Consider the following 12002-nt stretch of genomic DNA (forward strand, 5'->3'; position numbering starts at 1 on the left):
GAAGACCAAAGATTAGCCATTGCCTTGTTTAACCAAGAAGCCTCCCTTTCCTTCTGTTGCAAGTAAACTATGGGCTGTCAGCAAAGGATTTTTAAATGGTGGAGAGGTGGAAGTCAAATGGGTTTTGTGACACATTCAAGTTAGGAAATGTAAATTTTTGTGGGAACATAGCTGCGCTTGCTTACATCCTGTCTGCGGCTGCTTTCACGCTGTTCGAGGAGAGTTGAGTGCGACGGTTGTAACCGAGAATGCATGGCTCGTGGAGTCTAACATGGCTGTCCTTCACAGAAAAGGTGTGCGGACACTCTTGCACGTGAGCCCGCTACTTGGTACCGAGACCAAAGCCATCTTCGTTCAACTGAAATAAGTTCTGGCTCAACATGGGGGAAACTGGAACAGTCACTCAGCAATCGCTGGGGGCCTAAATGACTGTACACTGGGTCATTATTCCCATTTAGTAGACCTGTTGATTCACTTGCTGGTCCTTCTCACTGGACTGCAAGCTCCTTCAAGGCAGAGACAGTTCACTTGACTCTGCGGAGCCTGGTACGTTTTAAGTACTTTAGAAATTGAATAAGCAAAGTAAAGAGTTTTAAGATAACTATCTCAAAACATTCTTAAAAAAACAAAATAATTACTAATCTTTGTGATGAACAAGGCACACCAACTTGTAATATTTACTTAAGATTGTTCCCTTTAATATGTTCTTACACAATCCCCCCTTTTCCTATAGAACCTGATACATACACAGTTTAAAAGCCATTCATGACTTGTGTTTTATAAGTAACATGATGCAGATGTTCAAAGTGCCATCTCTATTTGCTCTTTGAGCCCTAATGCCTTATTTTGGGTGAGATGTGAGCTAACGGTCAAGGATGATGATCACCATACTTATTATCTGGTATAAAAAAAAAAAACTTATTCTAGGCAGCTCCAAATACCCTTCTTGCCTTCCTACAACATTCATCCCAAACACAGCTGTTCAGGACCACTAATAAAAATGCAGGAAGCTTTTAACAGTAAGGGAACACTTCATATAAATTAGGTACATTAAAGATGGCAAAGGACTGAATTCCTTGACAAATCTTGATGTCATTGTCTTGAAATCTAAAAACTACTCTATCAAACATGGACATCTTTCAAGACTTAGAAATAACAGATTGTTCCTGACTTCTGAAAATGTTCTATTTTCCTCCATAGGAAAATGATAGGGTTTTTTTTTTCTATCAATATTAATCAAATTACTTATATAAAATTAATCTGTTTTTTAGTGAGCAGACAAATGCTCCATTTAAATGATCTTTACAGATCCCTGAGGTTGCTATCTTGTCACTATTTAAGTGATGGATATTCAATTGAATTTTTATGCATAAATAGTTCAGTTCAATCTAGAAATGAAGTAGCAAGCATGATGGGCCAGACACAGTCAACAAACAGTTCAATAAAAATGCAAATTTTTAAAACCATTACAATGTATTTAAAAGTAACAAACTGTATCACACACTTCCGAGGTTTAAAAGTGTTCTCTCAAGGTTTTTTTGTTTTTTTTTTTTTAAGAAAACCAGTCTTTGAAGTTTTTTTGTCGAGGGTAGCTATTTCTCACGTTTCTTCTTCTTTCTCTCTGGTTCATCAATGTCCATGTTTGGAGTATCAGCCGAAATGCTTATTCCTGGTATCTAAAGTAATGCAAAGAGAAAAAATAAGGTGAGAAAAAGCATAAAATAAGGAATAAATCTCATTCTCATCATCTCCTTCCCCACTGACACTTCAAGTTTAAAAGGATGTCTGAGAGAGGGCGAAAGGAGGTTAGCAGAGGTCTTCCACACCAGGTATACATATTTCACACACAAATAGTGGCTCAAAAACGTGAATGACAGACACCATCTCAACAGTGGGGGGAAAACATGTCATGTGGAGAGTGGCTTAAAGAGAACAGATCCAGTCTATCCTGGCTGAGCCACTACGGCAGGCAGTATCAGAGGCCTCTGGTGATACTGAGCAAGGTTAAGAAGTAGTATCTCAGAGTGATACATACTTTATCCTCATCTTTAAAAGTGCAGATTTTAAAACTCATACAAATGAAAAGGGACCAGGCAGGCGATCTCAGACAGCTCTCTGCCTTTGGCACTGAGGACATTTTCGATCCCACAGCGTAAGGAAATCAGTGAGAAAACAGAATTTGCTACGTTAAGTATCTGGCTCCCACACTGCTTGTAAGATTTCTCTATTCTTGAACAGAAATAACTTAAAATTGTATCGTTCTCTTTCACACAATATGTACCTTTTATACCATCACAACATAGACACTGAAGTTCGGTCTTACCTGCGGTTCTACTAGGGACATTCGGATTTTCTGATGCTGAAGATTGGATGAGTCTAGCATGATTTTCACTTTAACTTTATCAAATATATGGAACACTGTATCCTCTATCTTAAGGGAAGGTATCTAAACAAAACACATTTTATAATTTTAAATTGCTATCTTATACTTAACGTTTGTTTTAGTTTTTTACTATTCCCATTAATTTAAAAGTCTACATTTAAAAAATTATTTCCATATTTAATACACATCTGTGTATTAATATAACAATGCAATATAACAATATAACAGCTTCACATACATATGACCTATTTATGGGTATACTTCCCCCTTTCAGTAAGATGGCCTGATATATGTGTTAATTAATCTCAGGATATTCACCCCATTAATTAGCAAATTGTTGGTCTACCAGAGGAGAAGGTACTGTGGGCAAAGTTTGCTGTTTTGTAGTTCTATTAAAGTTAGGGAAGTAGACAGTTTATCAGAAAAGAGACACTGGAAATAAGTCTAAATAATTCTGAGCTAAAAGCAGCCATGTATTCCTTTACTTTAATGCATCTGTCCAACTGTGCAAAGCATAATTTAAGTTTTCCTTAGGGGGGGAAACTACATGGTGTAAAACAAATCAAGGACAACATCTGTATGTGGGAAGATATACTGAAATGAGAAATTACAAATAGAATAAGCTTATTAAATATATCTGCACATCTGCAGGATACAAAAATAATTTTATCCTTTCTAGGTACCATTGAAGAAAACCCCCTCCAAAAAACCCCAAAATCAAAACATTAGAAATACTATACCTCATCATCATAAATAAGCCTTGGCTTTGGTTTGTCCTTTTCTTCAAAAAAGACGGTACCTTCTAAACCATACTTTGGAATTAACACCACAATAGCATTCTTTCTTACAAACAGAATATAGGCTTCTTCACTTACTATTCCTTTGCTTTTGAAAAACAACTGTAAAATAACATACAGCCTTATTAAGAATTATCTTAAAATATTTTTGAAATTAACAAAAAGTATTCTGAAATTAAATTGAAAGTGAACAAAACTTCATCTCCCCTAATATTACTGACAGAAGGCAAATACCTGGGTATGAAAAGCCACTGATGCACGCTGGGCATACTGAGCCATTTTGTGCCGGAAATTGAGATTCTTACATAAATCTGCAAGTTTGTGTTTGTCTGTCAACTCTGGATAAGTACAGTCAGCCCCAATAGCCACAGCCAACAATCGATGGACGATGATGTCTGCATATCTAGAAACATGAAGGAGAAATAACAATCATGGTATGTTAACATTAAAATATCTTTTTACAATCCAAAATTAACTATTTTCTATCCCCTATAATTTTACAAGGAAAAAATACCTTCTGATGGGTGAAGTAAAATGTGTGTATATCGGCGATGCTAAGCCATAGTGATGAAAATCGTTATCCATTCCAGAGCAGAAGTACACAGCCTGCATCATACAGCGAGTGGCTAAGATCCTTAAGAGAGTGTTGAGATACGGAAAAGTCGGAGAATCCGCCCGGTCCAAAGAGTCAGCCAAAGACTTGGCTGTATCAGTTTTAATTTCCAAATTCTGAGAGTAAAGAAGAGGGGAAGTGCACCCTATGAAACGTTTTAAAATCAGTACCATCATGTCTTCAAAATACAAGTCAAACAGAACATTTATGATGTTTTTGACCAGATAATAAGTATTTATATCTTTTGTCCTTAATCTAGGAGAACCAAAAAGAGCTTGTAAAAAGTCATGATTGTTTTATGCAACATCAAAGCTTAAAATTTTATGAATACATTTAAAGGTACTGAAGTATCAACATTCTGAAGAAGTTTCAAAGGGGAAAGGGACTGCGGTAGCAATAGCACCGATTCTCAGGGGGCGCCTGGGTGGCTCAGTGGGTTAAGCCTCTGCCTTCAGCCCAGGTCATGACCTTAGGGTCCTGGGATCAAGCTCGGCATTGGGCTCTCTGCTCAGCGGGGAGCCTGCTTCCTCCTCTCTCTCTGCCTGCCTCTCTGCCTACTTGTGATCTCTGTCAAACAAATAAATCTTTAAAAAAAAAAAAGCACTATTCTCAAAGCCCAATTTGTGCTTGCCTATTCTTTGGTGGGGTAGGAAAAAAAACCAAATCAAAGCAGATCTGGATTCTTTCTAGTATGCCTGGATTTCTTCTGTAGGTATTCTTTCCCTTCCATTCAAGGTAGAAGTAAAGGCCAGAGGCAAATTAACACTAGTCACTACAGTTCAATATGCTGACACGTCAAACTGCGGTCTTCTGTTTTGGGAGAGGAGGCAAAAATACTTAGATCCTCCTTCCTTTATCCAGGTCTTAGAAAGAAATAAGATAGTAGGAAAAAATTGCCCAATTTACAGTGTAAGCTTAGAGAAGAAGTTGATTCTGTTCTGATGGATAGGGATAGTAGGCCCACCATAAAGATCTGAAAAATCAAAACCGACATCATTCTGTTAGAAAAATACCCTGAGATCCAACACTACTTCCAGCTGTCTTCTGGACAGGAGAGATGGGAACCGAACAAGTGATCCAAAGAAACCAATGTAAGCCATAGTCACAAGGGTAAAGGTAATTATGCCTAAATGAAGTCGAGGATATGAACCCCCTTCCTATGTTTTTCCTTTTCCTCTGTGTATGCAGTAAATGGATTTCTCTCTTAGGGACATGATACAAAGGGGGCCTAACTGAGTTGAAGATAAGAGGGAAAACAATTATTTCTAAGTCTCTGAAGTTAGGCATCTTAGAGGAGGCATGAAATAATATAGGCACAAAGAACACGTATAAAGGCAAAGAGATATGGAAGAGCTTCATATGTTCGGGATATTGCAAATAACTTAGTCTGGAACTTCTGGCTATAGCACACAGTGCTCTTTAAAGACATTAAAGGATTTTATTCAGCAAATGATTTCAATGTGAGAAAAGATGACTGTATCCAAGTTAGATGGTTTTTTTCCTTAATCAAAAGTACTACTAGACTATTTTTGCATCAAAAGAACAACGCCAACTTTCATGCAGATGCGAATACAGATTATTTAGTACAATGGACAGATAACAACTCAAATACTGATGATTTTGCAAACTATGTGACCTCACCTTGGATTTAGCTGCCTTAACAAGAATTTCATAATTTGATGGAGGAGGAGCTGGGTGTTTTCGAAGCAAGGCATGTTCTGAAAATTCTTCATGAATTTTTTTTGCAACAGAGATATTGGCCAGTAACATAAATTCTTCCACCATGGAATTTGTTTCCCTGCCAATGGAGAAATCATTAAACAATGAAAAAAGAATCTGAGGCTTTTATATATCACATTTATTCCCAGGCTACCTTTTCCACCACTGAGACAATAGAAGTATTTCCTACGTAAATATCTGTATGCCTGTGTGCACATGCATATTTTTTATAACCTAACTCTTTCATTTCTCAGGTGCTACGCTGACCGTCTCTTACTCTGCATCTACTGCATGAGTAAATCTCATGCAAGAGACTTTTAAACTGCATTTAAATAACAGAAGCTTTACTCTTATATAAAATCTATACCATAAGCATTTTCTTCACCTTCTTTTACTAAGTCTAAAGAGATTTTTATTTAACTACAAATCCATAAAATAAAGTTTACTAATATGAATTAAAAGCTATTTAGGTCATATAAATTTGGGCTAAAAATTAAAATTTTCACCAATAAATCACCAAGATGAAGAAATTATATTTGTAATAGCTCTTCTGGGTACTTATTATTGACTGGCATTGCACTATGTTGTTAAATATTGATCTATCTGTATCCATATAGAGAGAGAGATAGGTTAGTCTTGTTTTACAAATGAGAAAACTAACGATCTGTAATATTATTCTCTTGCTAAGAGTCGAAGTTAGTAGTATCAAGACCCAAACTCATATAACTGAATTCAAACTCTTAACCAATTTGATATTGCTCTTCATTCTCTATAGTCTGTGTCTATTTAAAACTTAGGTTAGTAAATGATCTGTATTCTGTGTACGATGTACTATTTTCTTACCCCCAAGTCACTGAATTGGTATCATATTAATCTTTTATTCATGTTTCCATTTTTAACATCTTATAAACTTATTGACTAGATTCCTAAAGCATATTAATTTTTTAAATATTAGGAAGATCCCCAGTCATACCTTTAAGACAAGAGACAACGTCTTAGAAATGTGTTGTCTTCTTGGTAAGAAGGGGTAATGTTCTACTTTGGCAGAGTTAGATTTGACATTTTCCTCAAAAAACCTCTTCATATTAGGCTCATTGTTCACATTAGCATTAGTTTTAGTTGTACAAAGTTTTCCCAAAAGTATTTTTTAAATTTTATCTCTAATAGTATAAAGCACACACTTCCTAACAAAGAAATGAGTATATTTTCATTTTTAATCTTTGGTCATCTACTAGAAAAGTATAAATGCACATTCATTTCAGAATTACCTTATGGAAGGCATAGAAAAGAGGCCTGATTTAACCAAAAATAATCTTGCTTTCTAAATCTCAACCAAATCAATTACAATGATACCAAAAATAACATCTGAGCACTCTTCATAAAACCCAGTGAGGTAGGTACCATTATCAGCCCTGCTTCATCAACAAACAAAGGCATAAAAAGGTCAGATCACTTGTCTGGAGTTACTGGAAAGGGGATCCAAACCGAGGCAGTCTGGCTTTAAAGCACAAGGTCTAGTACATATTTGTACACCACGCTCTTCTTAATTAAAAACTTAAGAAATTAACTAGGGCAATCTCTTACTTACCACAACTATTACTAGTCACATTCCCACACACTACATATCAAAACCAATTTGAATTGTTAATTCTTCTATTATAATACTTACCTTAGTTTTATATAAGAAAAAAAAAGCAAAATCACATTTACTTCTATCTATCTGAAGTCAAAAAGATCTAGAGAAATCATTATCCTACTAGAAATAGGTATTAGGAGTACAAATAAGTTTTGTTTATTAATACAGATACTAGATATTACATTTAAAATAAAAATCCTATCTATTGCCCAGGAAAAATTTACATACCTAAGTTCCTTGGTCTGCAGATCTATAGGATCATGAGTTTCACTGTCCATGTGGAATCGAACTTCCGGAGAAGAAAGAGTCAAAGCCCTAAATAAAAATTACAGATGTAAATTTAGTAAAGCGAGCCAATAACATAAAATTCTGGAAGTGATGCTTTTAAATTAGAAAATGATCACAGCAAGTGAGTAATAGTTTTTCTTCTGAAGGCTTTAAGACCATCTGCTAAGCTTTATGCTCTATTTTCATTGACAGCTTCGCCTCTTACGGATCTAAAATGCATTTAAAAAGAGAGGACAACAGAGGACCTGGGTGTCTCAGCTGATTAAGCCTCTGTCTTGGGCTCAAGTCACAATCTCTGGCTCCTGAAATTGAGACCTACACCAAGTTCTCTGTTCAGTGCGGGGAGGCTGCTTGTCCCTCTCCTTCTGCCTCTCCCCTCCACTCGTGCTCTCTCTCACAAATAAATTTTAAAATCTTTAAAAAGGAGAGAGAGAGGACAACAGTAACACAACAAAATATGAGTCCTTGTGCTTCTGCAAATCTGCACCCAAACTGAGTCTTCACTATGCTACATGGGTTTATAATTACTTTTATTTTATTTTTTTTAAGATTTTGTTCATTCATTTGACAGACAGAGATCATAAGTAGGCAGAGAACCAGGCAGAGAGAGGAGGAAGCAGCCTCCCTGCTGAGCAGAGAGCCCGATGTGGGGCTCAATCCCAGGACTCTGGGATCATGACCTGAGCCACTGAACCACCCAGGTACCCCATGTAATTACTTTTATAAATAAAGAAGGTAACTGGCAGTATTTTATTTATTACAGAAAACAATGTATTGGGGTGAGGGATGATGAAAAGGCAAAAGGGAAGCTGCCACACATCGATTAAGTACCATCAGAAGATCCACAGTTCAAAAGTATGCCCACATTCGCTGAGCCAATGTAGAGACTGATAAACTCCTACCCTGATATGTACACACACTGACGGCTGCTGATATGGAGGGCTGCGTACCAGCTAACACACTAGACCAAGGCTTTTATGGAACGGTTCACTTCATGAGGTGGAAAGTTCCCCTGTGATAAGTAAATTCCAACAAGGCGAGTCTTATGTTTCCTCACACCCTTTTTTTTTTTTTTAAAGATTTTATCCATTTATTTGACAGATGGAGATCACAAGTAGGCAGAGAAGCAGGCAGAGAGAGAGGAGGAAGCAGGCTCCCCGCTGAGCAGAGAGCCCGATGTGGGGCCCGATCCTAGGACCCTGGGATAATGACCTGAGCCGAAGGCAGAGGTTTTAACCCATTGAGCCACCCAGGCACCCTGTTTCCTCACACTTTGGTGCTATTTTCATCAGTTTAGCTTCAAACCAACTTAAAGAATTTCACTGAAGTTGGGTAACCCTAAACAATCATGGAGGAGGCAGGAAAGTGGAAGAAAAATGATGAGACGGTACAAGCTAATTCTTCATCTTTTCCCTCAACTGTTCAGCTTTGTTAGAACTACCAAAGGAATACTAGACAGAGAATCTTGACAAATATTCTTTCTTGCCATGCAGTCTTTACAAGACTCTACACTAGACTTAGTCTGTTTATCAATACATCTGACCTAAAAAGCAAGGTATAGTAATCACATTTTGATCATTTTTTTCTTCATAAAACACCTGAAATGTTATGTCTACCATGACTTAACACTTATCCTTTAAAAAAGACATAAAATAGGGGCGCCTGGGTGGCTCATTGGGTTAAACCTCTGCCTTCAGCTCAGGTGACGATCCCAGGGTCCTGGGATCGAGCCTCATGTCGGACTCTGTTCAGCATGGAACCTGCTTCCCCCTCTCTCTCTGCCTGCCTTTCTGCCTACTTGTGATCTCTGGTTCAAATAAATAAAATCTTAAAAGAAAAAAACATAAAATATAAAACAAAACACAGTCTTTAGGAAGGTAAAAAATACCAATTTTTTTTACTGATTGTTTTCTCAATTTCCACCCAAGACTAAGAAGACTCAATGACCTGTTTTTACCAGTAGATGACTGTCTGGTTACAAAATTAAAGGTACAGTTTTTGAAGTTAAAAATAATCTTTCCTATACTAAATAGGAGAAGCTAGTTACTAATTCAATTTTCTCTTACTGTAAAACTACCAAAATGAATTTGGGTATTTTATTCATTTATTTTTGCATTTTATTCATTTATTTTTAAAACAAACTTTCTAGGGAAGCATGAGTGGCTCAGTTGGTTCAGCATGTTTTTGGCTCAGGTCATGATCTCAGGCTCCCGGGACTGAGTCCCACATGAGGCCTCCTGCTCAGCAGGGAACCTGCTTCTCCCTCTGCTGCTCCCCCTGCTTGTGCTCGTTCTTTCTCTACCTCTCTAATAAATAAAATCTTAAAAAAAAAAAATACAAATAAAACAAACTTTCTAAAAATTATCTTCAAACTTTCTTCTGATGTCTTGCATACTGTAAACCTTTGATGAACATGTGTTATTTTGTGTCCTTTTAAATTTCTTTGGGTTTAACATACCCAAATTATCCTTACACAGTTGCAAGTTTTACATTTAGGATCGCACTAAATACTCCAGAAAATTGACCCATGAGTAGAGATAGAGATGGCTCAGTGTAACTACATGGAAGGGCGCTATCCAGTGGAACTTTCTGCAGCAATGGAAATGTTCTCTGTCTACACTGTCCAATATGGCAGTCACTAGCCTTAAGTGGCTACTAAACACTCAAAATGTGACTGGTGTGACTCAGGAACTGAATTCTTAATTTTCTTTAATTTAAATCGGCATATCTTATGAAACAGCACAGATCTAGAGTTCATACTCCGCAACAAAAGTACTTTTAGTGACCATCTGTGACCCCTCCCTGGATGGGCGTCGGAACCCAAGCCCAACATCGGAAAGGTTCATTCATGCACTTGCTTTACTCGGACAGTTGATTATGTCTTTTATAAAACAAATTTCTTTTAACTACTTTACTTCAACAAGTCTGGGGACTTGGGATACTCCTTTTTATCTTACACTATTGCAGTTAGGCAAATCCCATGATATAATAGCTGAAAGAGACACATCTGCTACTAGCTATCACATCTTTGGGAAGACTGCTTCTGTGTAACTTCGAATCATTTAAGAAATGAAGGTGTTGGATTAAACAATCTCTAAAATTGCTTCAAACTCTCAAGTGCAAGAAGTTCATCTATTTATTTAAATATGTGAAAACCAATGTTCAGTATGGAAACTCATTTCTAACTGCAATTAGAAACAACTGATAGAAAAGTCTTAAGGAGCTCTTCTTGCCTCCCTCGAAATTATCTCTAAGATCTTCGACTCTTTGGCATAATATATTACAAAGACAGAGCTAAAAGAAAAAGAATGTCTCTACCTTTCTATTCAGCTCATTAAATAATGTCAATTGTCCATGATAAAACACTTGGAAGAGTTCACAGGTTATCTTATTACCAAGATAAATAAATTAAGACACTTCTTAATAAATATTTTTGAAATGTACCCTTTTTCAATTCTTCTTTTTTTCAAAATTTTAGCTAGTTTGTTTAGTCCACGGAGACTAGTGGTAATCTCATCATTCATGGCTGCAGAATCAATTCTCATCTGAGCTTCAGCATATGTAAGGGAAGCCTAAAAGGAAAACCATATGTTAATATAATTCTTATAAAAACTGGTTTCTAGGGTACCTGGTTAAGTTGGTTAAGTGACCCACTCTTAATTTCGGCTCAGGTCATTATCTTAGGATTGTGAGCTCAAGCCCCACATGGGGCTCCATGCTAGGTGTAGAGGCTGCCTAAGACTCTTTTTCCTTCTCTCTTTGTCCCTCCCTGCCCCCCAACTCTTGCACTCTCTAAAAAAAATTAAAAATCAAAAAATCTTTTTAAAATGTAAAAACAAAACAAACAACCAAAAAAATGGTTTACTATATTTGCATAGTTGTACTACATAAAATTTATTATTTTGGAAAATCTAAAATCAGTAACAAAAGAGAGATTCCTAGCTATAATATTTATACTGCAGACCTATGGTTTTTGGTTCATTAATTTGTATCTGATAAGTTACATAACATCAAAAAGCTTATGTTAAAACAAAACAAAATGGGGTGCCTGGGCGGCCGAGTCTGTTGAGCATCTAACTCTTGGTGGGCTCAGAGCATGATCTCAGGGTCATGGGATCCAGCTCTGCACTCAGGAGGAAGTCTACTTGGGATTCTCTTTCCATCTCCCTCTGTTTCTCCCCACACTCACGCTCTCCCTCTAAAAATAAATCTTTTAAAACAAAACAAAATGGCAGTATTTATTGGTAAATTTGCTTAAACTTTACTTTCATAGTTAACAAATAAATACTTCAGTAACACTAAAACAAAGTAAAAAGGAAAGTTATTTTCCAACAATGACCATAAAGTGAAATCCTTGCCAGATGATCATTACTTCCTTACTCAATGACAAATAAGAATACTATAATAGCCTAAACATCATGTCTTACAGAAAAACCTATGAAATATCCCAAATTAAGTATCTAAAAAAGAGACACAGTAAAAAAGTAAACACAGTAAAAAAGATCTCAAGTAATTTCCAATTATAATCCAAACATACAAATAATGCTTCTGTTCCTATTTTGCACC

The 12002-nt window shown here is 36.5% G+C and overlaps 1 protein-coding gene across 2 annotated transcripts in view; it reads right to left on the reverse strand.

Moving 5' to 3' along the window:
• Positions 1 to 1454: 1454 nt before the first annotated feature.
• Positions 1455 to 12002, reverse strand: part of DIS3 (DIS3 homolog, exosome endoribonuclease and 3'-5' exoribonuclease) — a 28150-nt gene continuing 17602 nt past the window's right edge. For both annotated transcript variants that reach the window (XM_082701264.1, XM_082701265.1), the window contains exons 14-21: positions 10881 to 11008; positions 7377 to 7463; positions 5435 to 5591; positions 3695 to 3909; positions 3415 to 3583; positions 3124 to 3282; positions 2324 to 2446; positions 1455 to 1676 (exon numbers count right to left, since the gene is read on the reverse strand). In XM_082701264.1, the coding sequence (XP_082557390.1) occupies positions 1593 to 1676; positions 2324 to 2446; positions 3124 to 3282; positions 3415 to 3583; positions 3695 to 3909; positions 5435 to 5591; positions 7377 to 7463; positions 10881 to 11008 (1122 nt within the window). In that variant the 3' untranslated portion in view covers positions 1455 to 1592. The remainder of the gene's footprint in view (positions 1677 to 2323; positions 2447 to 3123; positions 3283 to 3414; positions 3584 to 3694; positions 3910 to 5434; positions 5592 to 7376; positions 7464 to 10880; positions 11009 to 12002) is intronic.

Source organism: Mustela nivalis, assembly GCF_964662115.1.
Source record: "Mustela nivalis genome assembly, chromosome: 15".
Lineage (NCBI taxonomy): Eukaryota > Metazoa > Chordata > Mammalia > Carnivora > Mustelidae > Mustela > Mustela nivalis.